Below are 26,299 nucleotides of genomic sequence, written 5' to 3' on the forward strand. Positions count from 1 at the left end.
CTGTGAAAAAGAGTTTCTCTGAATATTAGTCGCTTCCTGTTAACGTGTGGGTTTTTTTTTTTTCCCCTGTACATCTGAAGATCTGCAGGTGCTGGAGATGGCTGAACTTAGCAAGTTTCTGTACTAAAGAGTTTATTTCTGTTGTTCAAAACGCAGTGCCACAAATGAGGGACTGTTTGTTTAGGATGAGATCAGAAAGCCCAGATGTGACTATGATTAGAAAGGAAATAAAGTAGGAAAGTAGTAAGATTATAATTACAGTACTTAGGAATTGATCTGGTCTTAGTTTAAACAGTTTATCCTAATGACCATTTTCTAGTATGTAGCCTTGATAAAGAGTATATGGGACATCTAGCCGTTGAACCTGTATTTCCTGCATAGTTTACAACTCATCAGGGTTTCGCTTTAATTCTGGGGGCCATGTCATTAATGTAGCTGAATTTTCTTAATTTCTCACACTGCCTGAAGAAATCTCCCTTTTTATTTTTCTAAGCTTAATGGATTTATTTTTTAACTTCTCTTAAAGTCACATTAGCAGCTGAAAGGAACCTGTAAATATTTTTCATGAACTTGAGATGAAGACCTTTGTTCTAGAAATGTTTGCTAAACCAGGTTTATCCCCCATATGGCAGATGGCTCTGTAATATTATTGGTTTTGTCAGTTTTAATAGCTATTTTACCACTAATACTGGTGCTACTGCACATGATGCCCTGGGGTCATGGACTTCAAAGCTTCAAATACTACTTTGAACTTGATGTCACAAGATCAAGGAATGCGAAGCTTGTAGGATAGGCAAGGTCTATCAAGGTTCTGGTGTAAATGAAGTTATGTGGTGAGGAAAGTTCATTGTCAAAATACTTTGTGCAAATTTAAGTACATGCGATTACTGTCTAGCTCTGGTTGGTGATGCTGTGCTCATCAAAGATGCTTTAATTGTATGTGAAAATATATATTATATATGAAAAAGCGTAACATTATGTTTACTATTGTCATCATCAGTGGGGAAAAAAATAAAGCCCATAACCAGTATCCACCATGCAAAGCACATGCTAAAAGCAATGACCAAAGTATCTGAAAGTATTTTTCTAGTGGACTGGGACTACCTGGGTGAAACATTAGGACTGATGTCTAGATTTGTTTATAAGCTTAGTTTCTCACTTTTGCTTTGTATAAAAAGGTCTTACGACTTCTGTGCTAATTGAATGGTAATTTCTCCGGTTGGTTAAAACTATGAAGTGTAATCAGGCAGAAGTACTCGTGGTCTGTTGTCATTTGCTCTGGCCATGGAAACCCTGGTCCCAGTTAGACAAGAATCAACAATGTGTTAGGGATGGAGCTGAAGATGTGCTGCTTTTCCCATTTGAAAGCAGTAATATTGCAAGACATGGAGACTGGTTAGTTTCTGGCTGGAAGTTTATAAACCAGAAACAATAAGTGCCTGAATTTCTGAGGAAAACTTCCATTGGAATTTGTGGGTTTAGCCTTATTATATTTTAATGAGTTAACTGATACCTGGAAATGATGAAGAAAGGGGACCTGTAAAATAACAAGGTATATTTAAAGGAGTGGTAGGAATCGAGACCTGTGATCAGAATCGCTTCCATTGAAAAGGACAGGTTTCTAGAACTTTTTCAGAATTTACCTGTATGTTCTAGCATATTTCTTCTGTTGGTCTGGAAAACTGTTCTGGCTCTTATGAGAGGGTGAGCATATCAGTATTAAGCAAGGATTCCCAAAATGCTACAGCGCTAACTTATAAACGAGTGAGTGTATGAATTGAGTCATACTGTTGAATAGCTAGGAATACGCATAGTACTCTTGATAAATCACCTTCTTTGCCATCTGCATGAAAAATTGAGGCCTGAAATTTTAAAACTGTCCCTTCATTTAGGTTATGTTGAGATGCCTAGAGAAATACAAAGTGTTATTCTGTTGCTCCTTCCTGTCAATTACATTCCTTAGAATTACATGGAAGAATTAATCATTTTTTCTACCAGGAAGGATCTAATAGCGCCGTGTCATCTGGAGAGGCTATAGAAAGAGGGTCCTCTCTTGCCTCTCCCCCCACCCAACAGATGAATCAAATAGTTGGGTAGGAGCAGCCAATATAATAACCATTGTAGTGTGTAAGGATGTATTCTGGGATTAAGTGGCTTGCCTGTAGAATGGTCTTCATAATGGAAATTACTTTCTGTGGAGTGCAGAGATGATATTCTCTTTATTGGTAGTTTATAGATTATGCACTGTACACGTATAGGAAGAATGATTTCACACTCCCTTTCTCATGAGCCATCCATCTTGCAATAGCAGAGGTATGCTAAAATACAGGACATTCTGATGATGGAGGAACTACCCTGTCAGATTGCTCTAGCAAAGCTCTAAAAGAGGGATACGTATTTTTAAAATAAGAATTTAATCTGAGACAGATGCAGTGAAGAGAAGACTTATTGCTGAATAAGCCTAAGCCTCTTGCCATATTTTTAATTTCATTTTTATACAGATCATTACAGAATATCTATAGTCAGTATTCTAACTTTCATCATCTGGAATTCCAGAGGAACAAATGATTTTTAAACAAGCATGCGGTCTTTGGTTCTTAACATAGTCTCTTTTATGAAGTCGTGTAGTCCAAACTGTATAATCTAAATATGGAGGATTTGAAGATTGAGATTTAATTCCCATTTCTAAGCCCAAGAGACTGCTTTTTGTCACAAAATTAGGAGTCTAAGTAAATCCTAATGAAGAACTCTTTTAACATGATCCTTCGATGGAGTTTAGTATCGATGTTCATTGTGTAACTTTTGAGCTATGATCTCACAGCCAATTATAAAACTTCTGAGATCTGAAATATTACGTAATAACTTATTTTTCTTCCTTTTGAATGAGTAGAAGTAAACTTTTAAAAAGCAAAAGCTTAACCATTTTTCTTTATCAGAAACTAGATATGGCTATTAATGTGTTGAAGTGCTTAGCACTGTCCTGCAAAATAGAGAACATGGGTTTTGATACACGTTCATTGGGAAAATATGTATCATGGGATATTTATTTTCGGTGTCTGTCTTGTGTGGATATAATCACGTCTTCTCAGTCACACCTTTGTATCCTTGGGAAAAAAAAAAGGGAATGATTTCTGTTGTTAGGAAAAATACCAGACAAAATGCAAGAGCAGAAAAGACTGAAAGTATGTCTTCAGGACTTGGAGGAAATGGGATTACAAACAAAAAGCTGTAAGGCGCTGTTCTGTTGGCACAGCACTTCAGACTGGCAGTCTGCTTTTGGATAGAGAGACAGATTTAGAAAAGCTGGAATGGTGTGTAGGTGATGATGTATCTGTTTCTTTCTTCATCAATCTTGGGGGTTATGGGAGAATTCCATTCCCCCACCCCAAATACTTCTGGGGTTGTTGCTACAGAGAGGGGTTCAGGCACTAGTATCTCCAAGGGCCTAAGGGTTTGATGTGTGACAAGGTATTATTGGTAAAGTTCTATCTGATGCCTGGGAATCATCAGTTCACAAACCTGATAAAAACTAGCTTTGCCAAAAGACTTTTTTAAAGTTGATACAGTTTTAATTTCATTCCAGAATAATTTACTGCACTTAATTAAAAATTGTTTGATGTAGGAATCGCTTAGGAAATTTGTGACCAAAGTTATGTAGGAAGTTTCTGTTCTTTAAGACTTGGAACTCTATAAGCTGTTGGCTACAAACATATTTTCATGAAGCTTTAGAGATTTCATTTTGACATCTGATGGCGAAGCTGTCTCTTTTCAGAATGTAAGTCACTTGCACGATTAACGTATATATTTTAACAAAAGAAAAGATGGACTTTCAAGCTGTTTGAGTCTTCCCAAGAAGGTGAAAATGTGTGGAACCAGTTAAGCGTTACCTTTTTTTTTTCTTTAGAATGGATGACTGCAAAGGTTAGTTAAGTACAGCATTTAAGGGAAATCTTTACTCCAAAAAAAGACTCCTTCTCTTGCACATCAGTAGAAGAGGGTGAATCCAACGTTAATTTGTGTAATTTTTCTGTATAATTTTTGTTAATTCACTTTTTTTCTTTTTTTAACAGGGAAAACCAGACTTAAATACAACTTTACCAATCAGACAAACTGCATCAATTTTCAAACAACCAGTCACCAAAGTTACCAATCATCCTAGTAACAAAGTAAGATCTGATCCACAGCGAGTGACAGAGCAGCCACGACAGGTAAGAATTAGTCTGTTTCCATTGTCACTGCTCAGAAAGTTGAAACAAGCTGAAATTGTGCTTGTTTTCAGCTGTGCTTCAATTACAGATGAGAATTCCAATCTTGAAGGTTACTTATAGAAATGTGTGCAATACATACAATTTAAAAAAAAATACAGAAATAACAGTTCATATGGAGATTAATTTTTCTTAATCCAAAACTTCATTCATATTTGATTACCATATTCCTCTTGAAATTCAGATATATGCTGTATTGTCACAATTGGACGTCAAATATAAAAAAAAAGTCATATGCAGCTTCTTAATAGAAGTTTATAAAATACATGGTTATCATCAAGAAGTAATCTCTCTCTCCTATATAAATGAACTTTGTGGAAAATCAATAAAATTTGTATTTTAAATCCCTCTTTTTCACTGTAATACTACTATAAATATAAGACACAGTAACATAAACTCATCTTACACAAGTTCTTCTTTAGCTGCTTTTCTTTCTATCAATGACAGATCGCCTGTTCACACAATGCTTTTTTGGTTTTGTTTTTTATGAGGAGGAGGGAGCTGAGAAGAAACGGAAATCTAGTTAATGAACGAATGATCGGCTAGATAATGTAGTGTATATTGGATTGAGGTATTGTTTTTAAGTCTGACTTGTGTTTTTTGAGTCATAGCATTACTACCATCAAATTGAAACACCTTATTGTATCTTAGGAGTGCAGGGATGAGAAGAAAATGCAGAGGCATGTTCAAATTTTTGTACACTCATATGTCACTAACTTTTAACAACATTTCCTTTGAAACTCAAGCTGTCTCTAATATTGCACTTTCAAACATCTTGAATGCTGTTCTTGTAAGAAATAACATAAGGAATTTAGACTCTGCATCCTCTAAATTCAGGTGAGAAAGAAAAAGAAGAAATATCGAGCCGTATTGGATCATCTTGTTGAGATGTCTTTTAGCAAGATTTGAAGGCCTCAGCTAACCTCACTGTTGGTCCCGTGAAGTTCAACAGGGGCCATGTAAGTGTATCACATTCAGATCTAAAAGATGCATAATTGCATGTGTCTATTGATTCTCTTCGCATTCTTTGGGTTTTCCTTTTGAACTACTACACTTTATGTGTCAGGAATTTCCTTTTGGTCATGTCTGCTGAACCAGTAATAATCACCAAAGCATATGAAAGTTATGGCACCTTTGTGGCAAGAGAAATGGATGTCTGGCAATTCATATCTTGATGGATTCCAAACCCTTTCCTGCTTGCCTATTTCTTCCCTGTGTTCTTTCTTCCAGAATCTTTTCTTCAAATACATAGTGACTGAAATCTTCAGGAATGCATCCCTTGTCTTTTGAGAATGACTATCCAGTAAAGATTTGCAGAATAGGCTATTTTCAAACCTACCCAAGTTAAATCTTTGCCTCCTTAAGATAGGTTCTAACAGATTAAGCTATAGCAAGATCTTCAAGAAACCATCGTCTGCTGATCACTGTGTCAGCATTCTTTTTCAATCACATTCCTTTCTCCTTGCTTGCAACAGTTCATCTTTGGAAGAGGACACTTTAAACACTATTCTTACTCTGTATTGACATACTTCATTTAGAAGAAATGGTAGCTCTGTTTGCATTGAATGTGGAATAGTTAACCTTACATATCTAATAGCAAAACAAAATCTTGGTGTGTCTCACTCTTGCTTTTCTCCAAGCTAGAATGCTGCCTTGAGCTGTTTTCTGGTTTGTCGTGGTTTTGAGTAGTGATGATTGACATAGGTGGGAGACTTGGGGAAGGGAGAGAATAGATTGTTACAGTTGTTTTTATATAAAATTTGAGTTTTCAGTAAAATTTTCATTAAAAAATCTGGAACAAAGCAATTTAATGTAGGTAGTATGCTGTCAGTTACTGGAGAATCTTAAGCAAATTGACAGCTTTCATAAACAATTTCCAGTGATCTGGTTTCTTTACACACAGAGTTCCATCATACAATTATCAATATTTCTTTGGTATTAATAACCAAAAGTATGGAGGAATTCCAGTCATTGATCATGTGTGCACCCTTCATATATGCATACATAGATGCACGCACATGCACATCTTGTTTGAACATAGCATGCAGTTCATTCCGATGTTTTATTCGCTAGCTGGAGCGTAAATATTAATAGATACAATCTTTGCTTGGTTTGCAAAAAGCAACAATTCTTTTCTTGATGTGATCTGTTGAGATAAAGTAGAGAAGCCAGGGTGAGGACTGAAGTTGCTGGAAAGCTTCATTCTTAATAAAGCCTGCACCATGTGGAGCACCTGTCACTTGAGATACAATTGTTGGACAAATGCAGCCTTGCAAATGTATTTGAATTCTCTTCCCCTCCAGATAAAGCCTATATTTTCCTTACACAAATAATCCCTACATGTGTCACTGTCTTCTCCTTCTCTCATACTCAGGTGTGCAAACTTTCCCGTACATAAACTGCAAATATATCAGTGTTGGATATTCAAGTGAATGCTGAAACACTGACTATATTGCCTATTTGTATATAAAGCTTATTCAGTTACCGCTTCCAGTGTCATTCCTCCCTGTTTCTTCAATCCTTGGCCCAAATCCCTTAAGGGATTCTTGCTTCTGTAGTTCTAGATATCCATCTCCGAAAGCTTTATCGGCTTATATCTATTGTATCTCCCTTTTCAAAAGACAGTCTAACCAGAATTCCCTGAAAATTCTCTTTGGCCTGCCTCCTTATGTAGAGATCAAAATAAATGAGTACTGTAGTTCCTTTGGCAGTCAGTAGGTTTTTTTCATGACCTGAGAGTGAGAAGACATGCTTATTGGTGTTGGCAGGGAAGATATTTGGCAGCAGCTCTTCTTTAAGCAGTAAACCCTGTGGTAGTTCTTGGAAAGATAAACTAATAACAGCTTGCCTATGATCTTCGTATAGGTAAATCTGTCAGTTAGAGCAACAGATCTTTGTGGCAGCTGCTGGTTCCATATATTCAGCATGCTAGTTCGTTGCACACAAAAAGTGTCATGAGGTTGTCTAAGCCTTTTTCAAGCAACAGCTCTGCAAGACAGCATCTTAAAGCTTTCAGAACCATTCTTAAAGGTTTTATAGATTACTGATTATCAGAGTGGAGAACTTTACCCAAGAAAAAATGGAAATGTTCTGGAGAATCCTGGAAATAGGAAGTGCATTCTGTGAAGGGTCTTCTGGTACTCACTAGACTTCTCTCCTCTTAACTATCAGTCTTCTTCCTCTATGTGGCTTTTGTTCAAATACCAGTACCAGTCAATCCACGGAGATTTCTCAAATTCTTCATATCTAATCAAATGATAGGAGTATCTGTAAGTTCCTAAATAGCAGATCTAATAGCCTCAATTGCAGCTTTCTTCAAAGTGCTTTAACATCTCTTTTTGAAGTATCAACCTGCTCAAAATATTTTGACTGTCCATAAGCTTACTTAAGATAGGTTTTCTTACTATTTCTGTGGCTTTGGGGTTTTTTTCCCTCGCAGAGTCCACTGATAAACCGGTGTAAGAAAAGGAATCCTGAAAGATTGCTAGTGGGCCCTGCAAGGAAAGGAAAAAAAAACACCAAACAACAAACCCCCTTGTTTTAGCCTCCTCTCCACTGTTAGACTTAGTAAGTTTTGATAAGATATGATACATTCTTGATGAATTTAAGGGTAATGGTTTGGATTTTAAAAAGTCAGATTAGCATTGCTGAAATTGAAACTGGAATTAACGATGAATCAAAAAATCATGCAACTATATCTGTCATCTTCCTCTTAGGTGGTGTTGAGTACTGTCTTAAAACCACATTGTTTTCTCCCTCCTTCCTATTTAGCAAAACGGCCACTAGATGTAGCAGTACTTCAGGGCACATTAATGCTCCACTTGTGCATCTGGATTTGAGTATTTCTCAATGAGAAGAGTGAATGTGAAGCAGAGGAAGTCCTGTAACCATCTGAAACTATTACAGGCAGCAAATCTTTTATGTAATCACTTAAACTTGAGTTACTTGCCTGTCAAGTGTTCTGTACCTAACTAGATCAAATGGAATGGTGCTGCAAATCAAACTTCTTTCTTATGGATTCACTGCCCTTTGTTACTACACTCACTCGGTGCCTCCAAAAGGTCCAGGTCTGTGTCCTATGTAGAGCACTTACCCTCTTCTTCATGTGTTAGAGCTTCTTGGTTCACACTGTTCCACGCTTATTGACCTTTTTCAGGGTAAAGAGGAAACTCGCTCATTTACCGCTGCGCCCCGAACATAATGATACCTGAGGTATTGCTTTGGGAGAGCCTTGACTCCTGAGGACCCACTGATCACTAGTTAATTCTGTTGTATACTGCTGATTGTGGTGGTAGGGCTATTTGAAACCATACTGGTAGAACTGATGCTCATATAAGTGGTAATCATAACGCTGAATTTGCAAAGCATTGACCTCAGTATCTTCGTGATACATTTGGCTAAAAACATTCCACGAACATACCTCAAGTGTTTAAAAGAAGGCCATCCTTCTCTTCAAAGCTCATTTTGAGAAAATCAGGTAGTCGGTTAGAATTATGTGATCTGATTCCTCTAGTTCTGTGGCAGACAACCACCTTTAAAAACCACCTTAGGATAAATCTGAGGGGATTTACTTTTTAAAAACACCTTAGGATAAACCTGATGTATTTAGTTATAACATCATCTATCTGTAGGCCAGAAGTACTCTTTAAAATTGATTTGAAAGTCTCTTTAGTACTTACTGTCATATATATTTGCAGTGGATTGTATCGTAATGGATTACTGACTAGGATTATATACAACAAATTAAATCTGACCATAGTAATTTTTTGGCATAGGATATATGCAGTCTAAAAAGCCTAATTTACAAGAAAAATTGCAGGATGTCATTTTATGTGTGTCTTCTTGTGAACAGTTCTTAACAAGAAAGACGTATTTAGCTCTTAGCACTTTGTATTTTGTCAGATAGATGTTATTTTATTTCCTGTGAATCAACTTAAAGGAATCTAGAATTAGATAGGGTTGGAAAACTTAAGCTTCTTGGTTCATATCTATTAGAACTATCAAAAAGAAGGATGGAAGGAACCCAATGAGATTGTTAAGTTTCATCTCCCTCGCCCAGGCAACTGAAGGAGCACTGAAATTTTGATTGGCAATTATGGATGCAGCAGAGCTGAGCAACTCAGCAGCTGGATATAAAAAGAGGAAAAGTTTTCCAGTATTCTGGAGAAATTCTCGTTCCTTTTAAATTCTTCCATGGAGACACTGAAAAGACCTCTAATCAGATTTCCTCATTGAACTGCCAGCAGTGTCAATCACTTGAGCAGTTTCCCAAATGGTTACTGGCATTCTGGTCTCACTTAGCCTTTAAAACACATTCTAAAACATAACAAAATTGCAGGCTGTCTGCGTCTGCAGTACAGTATAGATATGTTGACTGTATTTTGTGTACACATGACTAACTTTCAGTCAGCTCGCATACCAGGTTTTAGTGCATCTGCAAGCAGCGTGGAAATAAATGTGGTTCCAGAGAGCTGAGAAGATGCCAAGGCAGCTACCTGGAGTTGTGACTGTGCTCTTAAACTTGCTGTGTCCATCACGCTTCTGAATTATATGGTAGCTGTATGGTGTAGAAGCAACCACCTCAGTAAACAAATCTCTGAACTCACCAACACCAGAATTGTCGTCCTTTCTTCTGTGTGTCCTGTCAAGTACATCATTCTGTTGACATCTACAGTATTTTCAATACTCTGTAAATAGTAAATGACAGGTGAAATTTGCGGTTCTTGATTGATTGATTTATGTATAAATCAGTCACCCTCCAAGAAGTTTGAATATTAAGAACGTATATGCTTTTCTTTTAAAAATAATAGAATTGGAATGGAATTTGCTTTCCAGCAAAAATTTCCTGTAGGCTGCCATTGCTTGAGCAACTGCAAATAGACTTATTTATCTCAGGAAAAGGAGCAGCTCATAATATGTTTGTATTTGGTGGTTCTTGCAATAGAGAGGTTAATCTATCATTTCTTTGTTGTCTGAATGAGAAATAATAGTTGCTTAGGAGATTGTGTTTTTACAGAGATTACGGGTTAGATTATAGTTCACCATTAGTCACAAATAGCTTTTCTTGGACAAGAAACAATTATGGAGGAAGCAATATTTTATAATTCCCCAAACAAAGAACTTCAGAAGCACAGCTGTAGTACAGCTCTGCCATTATGGAGTTTCAGAACAACAAGGAAGTGAAAATTCTGCTCCACCCTGGGGACCTTGGCATTGCGTTCCTATGCTGCCTCCTCTGTCACAGGAAAAAAACAGGGTTGCCCTTAGGATAGTAAGTTTGAGTGATAAGGGATACATTTCTTGCTCGGCAAGGAGATTATTGCATAAGAGGTCACTTTGGGGATAATGCATATTGATAAATTGCCTAGGAAATGGAGCACTTGGCTGCTGGGTCTTTTTGAATCTAGAACGCTCAAACATCGGTATATGAAGGACCTGGGTTTTAGGCTCTTTTCAGTGTGTGTTCCCTAACCACTACTTCAAGCAAAACTGAAATAGGGCCGTTTTTCATCCTCCAACAGGATGAATATCCATAACTGACTGATGAATCCTCAGAATGGTTATTCATTTTGCATTAGTAATGAAATACCACATCATAACAGTGATGAATCTTGAAATCCAGTTCTTCTCTCATTCCTTCCTATCCTGGTCCCATCAGGATTCTCATTACTGAGTAACAGGGTCTCATGTTTGCTAATGCTTCTTTCCTGGAGGCATGAATCTTGCTTTTCTGGCTGTACTGGTGCATTCTCAGCAGGAGGAAGGAAGATTGGACTGTATCAGCCTGCCCTGTGCTTCAGGGATTATGGTACTCTTCAGGGTACTCAAGCTGAGAAAAGCCCAGAGTCTGGCTAGCTCACTCCATTTTACAAGGAAACCTCTAACTGTGAGATGATATAAGGTTACTATGCAGAAGGTGGCCTCTGTTGCTGGCAGTCATTTACTGAATTTGAGTGGCTGTCTCTGCAGACGCTTGCACTGTGTGAGGGGCTGCTGCTTGTTTTATGAAGTCCAGATGGCTTTGGGCAGGAGACGAATGCCAAGGGGGCAGTCTGCCTAGGCTGTGGTCTATGCATGCTGATGCCTGTTAAACTCGATGGTATTTTTATGAATTGCTCCTAATTCAGGTGCCTATTTCTCTGCGTAGTGGGGCACAAAGCCTGTGAACCTGAGCTTTATTTTCCCTGTTTCTATTCCCTGTCTCACTAATGATGAGAGAGTTGCAAGTTAAATAATATAAGCTATTTTTAGGGCTGTAACCTCAGAGGCAGATATTCTGCGCATCAAGGCTTGCATGATCTTTTTCAGTGACTTGAATGCATACTTCCGTTGCTGTGGAATGGTTGCATCTTCATCATGTAAGTGGAGTAACAGCAAAGTTTTTTCTGAGTTTGTATTAGCAGCTTCCTTCCCTCTCTCTCTGTCCCTTAATAGCTATTCCTGGTGCAGCTGGTAGGGAAATACTTGTCCAGGCCTGGTCCAGCTCAGAATCTTCAGTAAGATACAGGAAAACATGCAGGGGTTCAGGCGGGACTCCTAAGAACCCATAAAGGGTTGGGGAACAAACTTCCTAATAAAACTCTAGGAACGTGATTGATTTCTGAGCAAAAAATTAGTAAGAGTGACTTGTGCAGTCTCAGTGGAGATGAAAATTTGGAGCACAGTTATTGTCGTTCGCAAATAATTACATATAGTGGTGCTGAAAGCTTTGTGCTAGGAATATGCTTCACTTCAGTCTGGTTTTAACAGGTGTGTCTAAGTGCCAAGTGCTTTTTTTCTACCTGGCATTGACCTCAAAGTCATCTGAGGTGTTGACAGTTGTATAGACTTTTCCCTGCATTTGCAATCAGTGCTTAAAGAGCTGAGTGAGTACTGGTGTTGGAAGCTTCACCCAATCAATATTGCACTACACTTCCCAAATCTTCTAAGCTTTCATATGTGCTAGTTGTCTTTCTTCAAGCACCTCTCTCTCCCACACAGGCATTTGCATTCCTATACACCCTCTGTAACCAAAACGTTCTCCTGATTCCTCGTTCCCTCTGTGGTGTGTACTGGGTTGATTTGAGCAGGGAACCGAAGAATCAAAACCCAGTAATATTTGATGGTATTTGGTGATGTGTTTGCTGCTGTAGACCAATTAATTTCATCCTGAATAAACAGAGGATGTTCTTATGTTTAACTGTAGCATATAAAAACATAGCTTGGATTTGGAGTTGATGGGCCTTTTGTTTATCTCTAAAAGTTGATGAAACGGAGAGGGAAAGGGGAACGAAGGGTGAATTCTTTTAACAGTGGAAAACATGAATAAGCTTTGTAGAGACTTTATGAAGATGGGAAGCTAACCCAGAGATGAAATACTGAATTGATAGGATTTTACTTTGACTTCATTTACCTGAATCCTAATACTCCTTTTAGAGTTTGGCTAGTGAGTTGCTGTTTTTGCCTTTGTAACGAAGGATTTCTTTAGCGTTTTAGACAGCTTTAAGGCACTTCCACTTCATCCACGGAGCTGTGAGGACTGCTACAAGACCTCTGGAGTGCTTTTTTGGGGTGGGGGCTTAGCGATAGTGGTAAGCAGCAGGAGTGAATGACTGGAGGTACTAAATGTTTAACATTTAACAAGATAAAAGAGGTGCCTTGATACTCATTAGCAATATAGCTCAAACCTGGGTTGGAATGTTGAAAATTAGTACTAGTTAAGAGTGAGGAGTCAGTTTACAGGAAGCATTTGAAGTTTAAGTGGCTCTAGTAAAATGAGGCACAGGAGGCAACAGGTATTTTCAAAAAGCTGTCAAATCACGGAGTTGTCAAGAATGTGTGAAATGTAGTCACACGACTACACGTGAAAACATTGTAGAGCTTACTTAGGTGATCCTGTGTGGGTTTTCTAAGCCACTTTAGATCTAACTCGGTTACAAATGTGTCCTATTGTCCAGAGAAGAGTGCTTATATAAGCAGATCTCTAGAAAATGACATAGTAATCTCTCGGGCAATGCAAGTATCATTCAACCTACTGCTTTATAAAGCTGTACAGCTGTGTTGTGGAGAATATTGTGTTTTTCCTGGCATAACTGCATGTTTTATTTTCAGTCAGTAGTATACTCTTAATGCTAAGGTAGATGTTCTTTGTTGCTTTTTTCTTTGCCTTTACTACCTTTGTAACTGAAAAAATGTTTTTTTTCCTGAATAAGAATCGCTGATGTACAGCTTCAGTTATGATGTTGTATGATTAGCAATATAGGTTCCACAGAAGATGAAAGAGGATGCTCTAGTTGTTTCAGTTCCACTTTTAGAGCAGAATGTGACATTTGAAAGCCCTATCTTAAACTGAGACTTTTGGGTACCCAGCTGCAACAAAGAATTTCCTAGGAATGAGAATAACTGCTTGTCTAGTTTTTTGTCTCAGATTTTGCAGGCATGAAAAGAAACAGATTTTTTTTTTTTCCTCCCCCCGTATCCTGCAGAAAAATCAAACTATTTCTGAATGTCCTTTCCACAGGAAATTGCATAGCTACGTTCTTGCTTACCTCCTTATTAAGATTATTTGTTAAATGTAGCTTCCCGTGGAATGGAAATCAATTTTTTAACTAGCTTTCATTGCTATCTTGCTAAATAGAAAAGGCCCATTTTAAAGCATAGGTGTGGCTAATCTCCAGCCCAGAACTTCAGGATGAATCTTCAGACCAGTGAGATAGGAGTGAGTAGGGAAATCTGTATCATTAAACAAAAATCTCTTAGGTCAAGAAATTGGTTTCTGTGAGAAATGGAAACATGTTCCCAGCTAATAAACAAAGCAATAGAAAGTACAATGAATGTGAATTTAGTTCATGTATCTTCCTAAAAGTGGAAAGATTTGATTCTATTTCCAGATAAGTCAGGAGATCTATACAGCATCGGAAAGGGCCGGGTCATCAAGCCAGCATAGGTCTGAAGTGGTATAGCTGCTGATTAGCATTAGTGTTGGTGCAGCTGTTCTGCTCCAACGTGCAGAGCTGTCTCCAGCTGGAATTATACACGCTGCATAATTCCATACAAGCATGTTCCCGATGTCTAAAACTCCATCAGCAGATAGGATATTACCTTTTCGGTAGCTTATGTGACCGTTAGGTTGACTGTTCTGCAAGCTGCTAGGCACTGTCTGTCTTTTATTGTTCTGATGCTGTTTTGATCATGAATGCTGTTTATTTCCATGAGCTGACTTAGGTTTTTTTTTTTTTGCTATTTCTAATGAGCGATCTCGTTTTCTCTTTTTCAGCTTTTCTGGGAGAAGAGGCTACAAGGCCTCAGCGCATCGGATGTCAGTGAACAAATCATAAAATCCATGGAGCTACCTAAGGGTCTTCAAGGTATTGTGTTCACTTACTGCAGTTGCTTTAGATCCACAAAGTTGTTTGTGCTTAAAAAGGGCAGAGTTTTTGATGCTCGTAACAAGTTTTCAGTTTACAGACAGATTAAGTACACTTCAAATTGTAAATGTTTTTGCTGACAAAATACCTCAGTCTCCAAAACTATGTTTATTTTTAGTTCGTTTATATAGTTAATATAAACCACACTTCAGAACTGCACTCTTATTGGTGAAAGTTGATCTAAAATATGTTCAAGTCATAGTTCAAAATTAATAACTTTGTTCCACTGCTTGGGAGATTTTCTTGGGAATTTGAGTGTTGTAAAAATCTCCGGTGTTTATTTTCCAGAATTAATTTCATACCTTGGAGTGTTAAAGCAAAGGCTGTGCTGGTGTGGATTAGTACCATGAAGCTGCAAAGAAACTATTTCAATATGTGACTGATAAATTTATGATGTGATCATTTTGATTAATCATTTTGATTAAAAAATTGATGATATTGTAATTGTTAGTGTAAGCGAAAAACCTAGCCAATTTTAGAAATGAGATGCCTTTTGAAATGCTAACTTATACTTAAATGAGAACTGTGCTATTACAAAGCCATTTTTAAGAACTTGCACTTAACTGTTTAGATTATACAATCATGTATCCAGTGGCAATTATATCATGAGTGTACATAACCTTACAAACTGAGAAGAGCTCTGCCACTGGAAGTTACATATGGAATGTGAATGGCAACTATTCAGTTATCTTTGTTTTAGGAGTTGGCCCAGGTAACAATGACGATACCCTGTTATCAGCTGTTGCTAGTGCTTTGCACACCAGTTCTGCACCCATCACGGGGCAGCTCTCTGCAGCTGTTGAGAAGAACCCAGCTGTCTGGCTTAATACATCTCAACCCCTCTGCAAAGCTTTCATAGTCACAGATGATGACATTAGGTAAGTTTCATAAAGTCTTAAGTAAAACAAAAAGCAAGTTCAATTACAGTAAATGTCTTCCTGGATCAGTGCAGTCCTGGAGATAAGGGAAGAGAAGCGTGAACATTTTTCTTGTACCTGTTGATTAGTTCAGTAACTTGAAAAAATGAAAACCTGGGTTTTTTCTTTGTGGTCAAAATAGTAATATAAAATATTCACTAAGGTATGAGTCATAATCCACATTTTCTTTCCCGGGAGAGTGCCCTAAACAGTAAGCTATAGTCATGATCAATATTGGCTTTCTTCCTTCCCATTTCTGGTTTAGTTAATTTGTTGATCTCAGTTAAAAAGTAAGTAATTCCAACAAAGGAGAATAAGAATATTCCCCTATAGCATATAGCTTTGTGGCTAATGCACTCTCTTAAAGTGGGAGGTTGGGATATGATACATGAAGGACACAGGTAGATCTATTCACATATGGGCAAAGATTTTGGTTTTTAATAGCTGCACTGTTAATTTTCAAAGAAAGACGCATCCGTTTTTGGGTACTAAAAGCAGGGGCTTCAGCACTGAATTTCAGGGTTAGGACTTGAGTGAAGAGAGAGATTTCTTGTTGTACTGACTAATTGCCAGAGTGTGGCAAGACAAGGGACACAGTCCTGTCATCCAATTTTTCTTAGTATTGCTTAGCATGAATCAACACATGGGATGAACGCTGCCTTTAGTATCACATTTTTAGTTAAATTCTAGGTTGCATAGGGTATCCGAAGACCACACTTGGATCTTGCCACTTAGTGGAATTCACTCGGCACCAAAGTCCACTACTATCACTTTTTTTTCTAAGACCTAGGTGGCTAGCTGAAGCTTCTGCAGAGCTAATGTTAAGGTCTAAAATTATCTGATTATACTTTGCTTTATTTTCTTAAACATCAGCTTGAAATGCTTTCAGAAGGTGAACTGTTCTTGCTTTGTTACAGGGCAGGATGAGAAACTTTCTTAGCATATTTGACAATGTTTACTATTTATTGGAAACAAAATTCCTTTTTTGTCTTATCAGTCATTCAGTTGTTTTTACAAAGCAGATTCTAAATTTGATGTCGGACAGTACTGGCAACTCAGGAAGGACACGGATTCTGAACTGGAGCAGCTCTACCTCTATGAATATGCTGCCAGTTCAGTGTCTCTTCTGGTTCATGACTTCGTAGGCAGCTCACTACAAAAGGATTAAATATTCTTAGAAGTTACCTTTTCGTACTGTTTCTGTGAAGCTGGCTTTCATTTTAAGACCATCCAGAAAACACATTGCACGAAGAAGTAGTATCAGAATACAGCACCTGTTTTCACTAAGGAAAGCAGTACTAAGGAAAAGTTTGCCATTGGCGATATCTGGTAAGGTGCCAGCATATATTCTTTTGTACTACAGATTCTTCAGGGAGATCATAGCAGTTGTTTACATCTAATGAAATAACTGTCAGCTTGACTCATGTTTAACTTGAACTATTCTTGGTCATGTAATGATGGTAAATCTCTTTCATAATCAGAGTAAAATGCAAAATTTCCTCTTTTGGTTCAGCACGTTTGCTGGGAAAACATTAAATAACTTCCTGTAAATGCATGGTTAAGAAACAACTGTGCTTCCTTATCACTAGGGACAAGCACCTATTTTTTTTCTCAGTTGTGGGATACACCTTCTGAATAGTTCTGAGCCTCTTAATGCTAGTCCTGTGGAAGGTACATATGTAAAAGGAGTATGGTGTGGTTCCCAGGAGTATGGTGTGGTTCTCAGTGGTCTTTACATCCAAATCTTAGCCTCCTGAGGCAGGCTTTTACAATTCCCTATTAACTGTCTTCTCCCACACTAAGTCTGTGAGATCATTTATCTTGAGACTGCTGCTTTGCAGCTTCTATTTGTATCTTCTTTCCTGACCAGCATCTAGTTATGTTCTTTGCAACTGCGCTGTTGAGTTGCCTCCATTTCCATGAAAGGCTAAGACTGACAACCTTTGTGTCTCTGCTAGATAAATGCTTTAACCAGCTTCTCTCTTTTGGGATGAACTGGGGAATGGTATCTTCTGAAAGTAACAAATAGGTGCATTGTTCTTTCTAGTCGTGCTTAGGTGGATGAAGTTTTGCAATATATTATAAAATTCATTTTTGACTCACATTTTTGTTCTGTTCTGCTTCATAGTCCAGTCTGTCATTCTTTTCAAATGTCTCTCTTTAGTGGGATTTTCTAAAGCTTATAGTTTTCAGGGGATTTATTTTCCTAAAGCACATAAGTCGTTTCTGAAAATCCCACCTTTCAGTTTTCAACAGCCCTTTCTCTTGCTCAGCCTAGGTTCTTTGCTGAGCACTTACCATCACCCAGTAGGTTTTGTTCCTGAGCTTTCTCAGGTATCTTGACAATTACCCTTTTCAAATAGCATGGTAATGGGACTTCTGCTTTTACTTGTGGGTAGCCGTAAACTGTTAAATTTACCAAAGCATAACAATTAATGTGGTATGCCTGGCTGTGTCATGCTCTGCACAGTGGTGGGTAAGAAAAAGTACCTGTTAATCTGTCCAAAAACTAAGCTGTATTTACCATGAGACAGGAATGGAGAGTAATTCAAGTTTAATGCTCTCTAAGTTTGTTTGGCATGGGTTTAAGAATGTCTTCATCTTAAGCTCTGTGAACCTTGATCCAAGCCAGTCAGCTGTAGCTTAGTCCCTCACAATATTCCTCAATACCCTGTCTCAACAGTTGTTAATTTCTGCTGAGAAGGGAGGAGGAGATGGGAAAGATCTATCGGAAGTGATGTGTTGGAGAGGTGTATGTGTAGGGGGGAATTAGCGGATGCCCCTAAACCTGAGTTTAATATAATACAGCAAATACAGTCAACATACTAGTAATTAATTCTCCTTTCAGCAGCGCATCTCAGATCTGGTTAGTGGAAAACTTCTGGAATCCCTGCTGCTGAGAAACTCTAGAGTATGTTTTCCATAAGAACAGAGTAAATGTTACTGTAAGCACTTACGGTGATGGTTCTCGATTAGACTGTCTCCAAAAAATGCTATATTTGTATGTGCTGGAAGAGCAGGGGAAAACGGGTATTACCTCCCTCCTGACACGTAGGGAGGTGGGATTGGAGTTCAGACAAGGACAAGCTGGTTCTGTGGACTTTTCCCATCTAATCTGACACCAATCTTAAATGTAAAGATACCTTTGTGTTTCTGCTGCAGCTAAATGCTATTACTAGAGCTATATGCAATTTTTGATTTTGATGACAGAGTAGATGTTGGCGTGCCAGCACATAAGGAACTAAATCAAATGGAGCCTCAATAGATTTAACAATATAGAAAAATAGATGGAGAAATCAGAGGGGAGGTTGGCACAGTATCGATAGCTTGATTGCGTACAGTAGTGTGGAATCACACGTCTTTAAAACATGCACACATCACTTAGTTGTGTGGGCCGAGAAGAGTGCAAGTAGCGAGGACAAATAAAATCGTTCTAAGCACTAAGGAAATCACTTGAATGCAGAGCTATACACAATCCTGTTGTGTAAAGCAGTTCTCCACTGAAAATAAGGTCAGAATTGGAATTAGGGGCTTGTGGATTTCTGTGTTAGGAGTAATGTGTCTTTAATTTTAGCTTGCTCTCGAAGGCAATAGTACTTAAACTAAAGGATGAGGATTGTGTCTTGCTGGGAGGAAGGCTGAAAAGAGCACGTGGCCAGGGAGCTGCTTAGCAGCAAGTGATGCAGCCGGTGAGGTGAGAAGGATCAGCACAGGCTGCTGCTGCGTGGGAGCTCCATCGCCAGGATGGTGCCGGGGAGCTGCGGAGCTTAAGGACTGAGGGCCGGTAGCGAAGAGTGGGCACTTGTGAGCAGCACGTTTGCCTTCCCTGGCAGCACTGCTAACCCTGTTGACTTAGTGGGCTAAAGCAGTTTTACTGAATATTGCTGTGCTAAATTAGCATAAGAAGTCAAATTAATCAATTGAATGGCGATACTCTTAAGTCCTAGAGTTTTACTTAGTGTTAAATATGAGCACTTTTTATTAGTAGTGTTTTCTTGCTGTTGGTTCTTAAACATTTGCTCTTGGTAGTTCACAGGCTTTAAAAGTCATATTACTTGTATAAAAAGAGCTATGGTTTTAATACTTAAAAACTCTGTTTGCTAGAAGACCAGACTCTTCAGGACTGGGAGCGCCGTGAATTATATTTTGGTTGTTGCTCCCTGGGAGATCAACTAGCTGGCTGAAAATCTGGAAATGAGATAACTGGGGAAAGCTATGTCTTCACGTGGGTTTGGGACGCAAGACCTGAGAGTAACCTCCGGAGAAGGCCACATACACTGTAATAGCGAACCTGGGCCCTTAATAACAGAAGCTAGTCCGAGATACAGAAAACTGGCTGTCACTTCCGTGCATCGTGAGAGTTAAATACTACAGTCATATGTCCGAGATGGTAGGAGGGAGCTTGTTACAAATCAGGATAACGATTCTGAAATCTAGGACAGGCTGAGCTTATGCTTCAGCATATAAGTTTTTCAAAACTTTATCAACATAGTTAAGTACATTTAAAAGAAGATCTCGAATAAAAGAGCCTAATGAGGTGGTAAAGCTTATGATTGTTTTGTGCCCGACACCTCAAAGTTGATATATAAGATACTTGCTGGCCTTTATGTTAGATTCCATGTCTGGACAACAGACTGACTGAAGAGCAAAGCAGGGGAGGGCCTTGTAGCACCAAGAAAGAAAGGATGTTCCAGATTAATTTTTTGTGTGCTTTCTGGCAAGTGCATTCTCTGATACACATTGATGTTACGAAATATTCACAGCCTAGAATGGGCCTCCTTTCTCTCCTAGCTCAGCTGTTCGTGGCTTAATTCAGGTTACTGAGTGGGTAAGGTTGTATAAATGCCCTGCGACTTATTGACAAAGGGAGGACTGATGATTTCCCGTATCTTCACTGGATATGTGATACTTCAGGACTTTTCCATGAGATACACTTAAAATGCCCAGTGACCAGAACCATGTTCAAGGAACATTTACGTTTCATTCTTGATCCATTCTTTGTAAGAGTAGGGAAGCGTCCTTACTGTGTTTTAGTTCATTGGAATGTTCTTCGCACTCTAAAGGGGAGCTTTATATATAAAGATATTCCAGCAGCTTTCTTCTCTCTGATTTGGTCATTCAGGCACTTTTTAAAAAACGCTGTCATTAGATGTTTGTATTTATTATCATAGCCTAAATTAGCCCTGAGTAAGGAACCACCAGGAATCTAGGGAAGGGATCTGCTGGTGTAAATGGCTATTAACTGTATGACTCCATAATCTTTGAAAAGTCGTGGAGATCGGGGGACGTCCCAGAAGACTGGAAGAAAGCTAACGTCAACCCCATCTACAAGAAGGGCTTAAAGAAGGATCCAGGAAATTATAGGCCCATCAGTCTTACTTCAGTCCCTGGGAAAGTTATGGAACGAATCCTCCTGGGGTCTATCACAAGTCAAATGAAGCACGTGATTGGGAAAAGCCAGCACGGATTCACCAAGGGCAAATCGTGCTTGACAAACCTGATCCCCTTCTGCGACAAAGTAACCTGCTCGGTTGATGTGGGGCGAGCGGTGGATGTTGTCTACCTGGATTTCTCCAAGGCTTTTGATACGGTTTCCCACAGCCTCCTCCTAGAGAAACTGATGCGTTACGGTCTAGACAAGTGGTCCGTGCGGTGGGGGGGGAACTGGCTGACAGGCCGCACCCAGAGGGTGGTGGTAAATAGCTCCTTTTCAAACTGGCAACCTGTCACAAGTGGGGTCCTCCAGGGATCGATATTGGGCCCAACGCTGTTTAATATCTCCATAAGTGATCTGGATGATGGGATCAAGTGTACCCTGATGAAGTTTGCTGATAACACCAAACTGAGTGGGGAAGTGGACACTTCGGAAGGGAGAGGCACCCTGCAGGAAGACCTGGATAGGCTGGAAGAGTGGGCTAACAAGAACCTTATGAAGTTCAATGAGGACAAGTGTAAGGTCTTGCACTTGGGAAAACATAATCCAGGAGTGCAGCACAGGCTGGGATCTACCCGGCTGGGGAGCAGCTCTGTGGAAAGGGGCCTGGGTGTCCTGGTGGACAGCAAGCTCAATATGAGCAAACGGTGTGCTGCTGTGGCAAAGAAAGCCGACAGGACACTGGGTTGCATCAACAAGGGCATCACCAGCAGGGATAAAAAAGTTGTTACCCCACTCTACTCAGCACTTGTCAGGCCGCACCCAGAATACTGTGTTCAGTTTTGGTCCCCGCTGTACAAAAAAGATGTGGACAGGCTGGAGAGGGTCCAGAGAAGGGCCACAAAGATGATCAAAGGACTGGGAAGCCTGCCATATGAGGAAAGGCTGGGAGAACTGGGTTTGTTCAGCCTTGAGAGGGGAAGGCTTAGGGGAGACCCTTTCACATTGTTCCAGTATTTAAAGGGTGGCTACAAAGAAGATGGAGACTCCCTTTTTACAAGGAGTCACATGGAAAAGAAAAGGGGTAACGGGTACAAGTTACTCTTGGGGAGATTCTGACTGGACACAAGAGGAAAATTTTTCACAATGAGAACAATCAGCCATTGGAATAACCTCCCCAGGGAAGCGGTGAATTCCCCAATGCTGGACACTTAAGATTCGGCTGGACAGGGTGCTGGGCCATCTTGTCTAGACCGTGGTTTTGCTGAGAACGGTTGGACCAGATGATCCTTGAGGTCCCTTCAACCTCGTATTCTATGATTCTATGATTAACTGTAGTCTGAAGTCTGTTACGATGGAGTTTGTAGGCTGTGGATTGTGGAAAGATCCTACTGTCTTAAAGTCAAAATTCTAAAGCCAAAAAGGGGAAAAATAAAATACGCTTAAACTATTTATTTTCCATAATCTTTGGCCAGTTCATAGTGTATTCCAACAGTGAGATGGTGACAACTTTTTATTACTGATTTTTAAAAAAGTTGTATTTCAGCTTATGTGTGCTGTTGGGATCATTTTCATTCCATTAACAAATACTGGATTTGCTACTCTGACTTTTATTTCTCCTTTGTCACACAGGTTCTGCAAAAGATAAAGCATCTTTGGTTTTGTTCGGTTCTCTGCCCCAGGGTTTGAATGATCACTCTCTAGGCATTGAAAGTTAACAGCTCTGGGACAGTACGCTGTATATTGAAGGTAGAAAACAAGGATAGAAAACAGCTGGAAGATAGAAAACAAGTTCTGTACTGAACTGCTAGCTTGTTCATTTTTTTTCTTCCTTTTGCTATCTCTGTAAGCAGACAGCCTCCTCTGAAGTACTTAGGGAGTGCTGGTAGTGGTTGCAGCCGTAGAACTGAATAGCCTTCAAGGCTGGTGCTCCTCAGAGGCTTCTGTGGAGCATGTTGAATATCACTCCTGCTCTTCTAAGATTTGATATTCTTTGTATCTGTCCTGCCATCCTAAATAGCCACAGGGAGTTTGCGGCACTAACGAGTGTTTTCCTGTGCCTGCTTCTGATGAGTTCTGGCCATTTTTAAGCATATGTTTTGCTTCAAGATTTTTTTTTTTTGGAAAACACAGCTTGATAGAACAAGCGGATTTTCATGTAAAAAACCACTGGGTCTGATGCAAAATTTGTGTTCTCTTGGGAAAACTTCAAAAGAGGACTTCTTGTTTTCTGGTAACATTTGAAGGCTAAATATTACCTTCCAAACTAAACATTGAGTCAAAATATCTTAAATTTATATTGATATCAAGGTAATATTTCTGAATTAACTTTCCCCAGGGAAACAAATCTTTGTTTCAGCAGAAGTTGCTGCCATCTTAAATGCATCACTGACTAGTAGGTAAGACTGAATAGATAGGTGGGAGTAATTAAATAAATAAATGGAAACAGTGAAGCTCCTTGAGGTTCTTCCCCTGCACACGCTCTGTGTGGGACTTGGAGTTGGTTCTTTGAGCACTTAGAAACCGACTCAGTGTCCCACCGTCCTGTGAAGGTGCTCCTGATGTACACACCCTTAGGTTGGGAGAGAGAGAGAGATTGCCTCAGATATCCTTTACAATGCTCATGATGGGAATCTCCTGCTATGATTTTCAGTGATCTACCCTAAAATGTCTCTGCCAAAAAAGAAAAAAAAGAACAAAAGAAAAAAGCCAGTCTGACAAAGATGGTCCAGTGGGATATTGCTCCATTAACTTTCTGTTTGGTCTTTTCAAGTATCTAATCTGAGAGTGGAAGATCGTATGTCACACTGAATCCTTCTGTCTCTGTACAAGGCAAAGTAAACCATGCATGCTAAACCAGCGAGGTTTGTGGCTCAGAGTACTCTCAGTTTTAGCACCAAGCACTGTCTGTGTGCATGTGTAGGTGCAAAGGTAATAGAACTAGTAAACGAGTTTAGAGAGGTGGTCGGTGCCCCAAGCCTGTCAATGTTTAAGAGGCATTTGGACAATGCCCTTAACAACATGCTTTAACGTTTGGTAGGCCCTGGAGGGGTCAGGCAGTTGGACTAGAGGATCGTTGTAGGTCCCTTCCAACTGGAACTGTTCTATCATATTCTGTTCTAAGTTAAAATAAGAGTTGAGAAACCAGTTCTGGGTCATTGTTTATGCCAGTATTATGCTCCCAGCCTACTAGTATACTTGAAGGATTGACGTTTGTGCCCCTTCTTCCCTTCTCTCCCTTCAGAAAACAAGAAGAGCGGGTGCAACAAGTGCGCAAAAAACTGGAGGAAGCACTAATGGCAGACATTTTGTCACGAGCGGCTGATACAACAAAAGATATAGATGTAGAAATGGATAATGGAGATGAAGCATAAAAAGAAATCAGGTGAGTCAGATCTCCTGGAGGCACGCTCTGAGATTTACCTGTCTCAGCCGGGCCATCACTCAGCAGTCATTCAGTGGACAGTAGCATATCACACACAAGCAGTCCTGCTGTCTCCCCACACGTATGTTAGCTGACATGCACTGTATTGGCAGAACACTAGGCTGATTTTGCATATATAGACATGAACATCCTCGCATTAGATGCTACACAGATCACCAGGGAGGAAAAAACAGTGTTTTTTATCCTTTACAGCAAGGGCCCAGTCTCTAGAAACGATTGCAGGTATATTTTCTGGCACTTAATACTTGATGTGAAACTGGGGTAAGGCAATCAAAGTAACTGGCCTTTTTCTGTTCTTCAAAATTTAATTTAGTAAAATTACACAACAAGTTCCTGAAACTTCTCTGTTTATTTTTAAATGGATAATACCTCTACAAATTAATTTTCCAAGGCATCTTCGTGTATTTTGTACCTCTTTACAGTACTGATCTGTGGATTTGCCAAACACTTTCTTAAAAAAATCTTTCTCTTTTAATCATCTGCAGAAGAATGGCAATTCATTCTCTTGTTTCCATTGAGCTCGTAGCGCTCATTTATGAAAAGCGCACAGCTTTGAGATCTGGCCTTTTCATAAGGAGTTAGCAGAAGTTTTAACAACTAAGAATTCTGTCTGGAGATGGTTGTGTAATTTTAAAGGAATTAATTTCATTTTTTAGTTCTGGAGTTACTACCCACAAGGGAAAAGAACATATGTATTTCCTATTTGACAGACACAAAGGAGTTAGCTTTTATACAACTATGAATACTACGTTCAGGTAACTTGCAGACATGGGATGGAAGTTTCCAGGCTGTGACCTGCTTTAGCAAGGCTGCTGAACACTCAAACTGGTATTCAACCCATAGCGTAGAGTGGTAATTCCATGGCATTTTGGCTCCCCCCTGTATGAAGAAGGTGAGCCCGGTGCACCCGGCAGCCAGCTGTTATTTTTGCACTCAGTGTCTGGACTGCGCGCTAGGTTAGTGCTTCAGATACAAGGGTGTGTTGCTTGAGCAAATTCTTATAATTGGAAAGAAAATGTGTTTATAATGTACCCACCAGCCCCTGAATACTCATGTTTCTAATGCACAGTCATTTTTATTACTTACAGTGTCAGTGCAACATAAAGGGACATTTGATCTCTAAGTTGTGGACAGAGCTATTTGCCAGTGTTGTTTAGTCCACTTAACAGGCCAGTAATCTCGATGTTTTCCAGGCTACTGGAATCTTTTAGTTACTTAAAGTTACAGCTATTTACTATTAAACTCTTAATCCCCGAGTATTTCTCCTGTAAGAGTCTAATTATGGATAACTTTAAAGGAAGTCAAGAAAGAACAATGGTTTAAGATGTGAAATTTCAAACCTTTGCCATTTTAGAATCAAATTGTCAATCTGATTTTTTTAATTTAGCATAAAATAATTATTTTGTAATGGAGTCATACATTTATTTAGTTTTGCACTGGTACTGTGGTTCTCTGCAGAAATCAGTCGGATCAGTAGACCTTGAGTTTCACCAACTTGTGAACTCATTACCTATCTACATGTACGTAGCCAGTGTACATGTAAATGTACATGTGTTGGCTGTGTTCTGTAAAACTGCTTTTTTTGCCCTGGTGGCTTTAATTACAGACTTGAACAAGATTTTTGCGTAAGTGGATTAGTTAACGTGAAGTAGCTTGAAAGAGGCAAGGTTTTGTTTTTCCTTTGTACAGAATAACGTTCCAGTATGATCTTTTTATATTAAGAAACTTTTTATGTACGCATTATGCTGTATTTAAAAAGCAAGAATTCAGAAAGTGATTTAAGTGAAGTGCTGCAGAAGCCTGGGTAATGTGCCGGAGGGGACGAGGTGAAAGAGGCTGGATGCTAAAAGCGTGTTGGGTATGCGGGTTGTGCTTAATGGAAAGGTAACTAG

At 39.2% G+C, this 26,299-nt stretch overlaps 1 protein-coding gene across 1 annotated transcript in view; it reads left to right on the top strand.

Annotated features, from left to right (window-relative positions):
• The window catches only part of LOC143172087 (methyl-CpG-binding domain protein 2), a 44,264-nt gene that overhangs the window by 17,299 nt on the left and 666 nt on the right, over window positions 1-26,299 (top strand). The window contains exons 3-6 of the mRNA XM_076361330.1: window positions 4,071-4,208; window positions 14,521-14,611; window positions 15,372-15,549; window positions 24,207-24,347. Of these exons, the coding sequence (XP_076217445.1) occupies window positions 4,071-4,208; window positions 14,521-14,611; window positions 15,372-15,549; window positions 24,207-24,336 (537 nt within the window). The 3' untranslated portion in view covers window positions 24,337-24,347. The remainder of the gene's footprint in view (window positions 1-4,070; window positions 4,209-14,520; window positions 14,612-15,371; window positions 15,550-24,206; window positions 24,348-26,299) is intronic.

Source organism: Aptenodytes patagonicus, chromosome W (assembly GCF_965638725.1).
Source record: "Aptenodytes patagonicus chromosome W, bAptPat1.pri.cur, whole genome shotgun sequence".
Taxonomy (NCBI): Eukaryota; Metazoa; Chordata; class Aves; order Sphenisciformes; family Spheniscidae; genus Aptenodytes; species Aptenodytes patagonicus.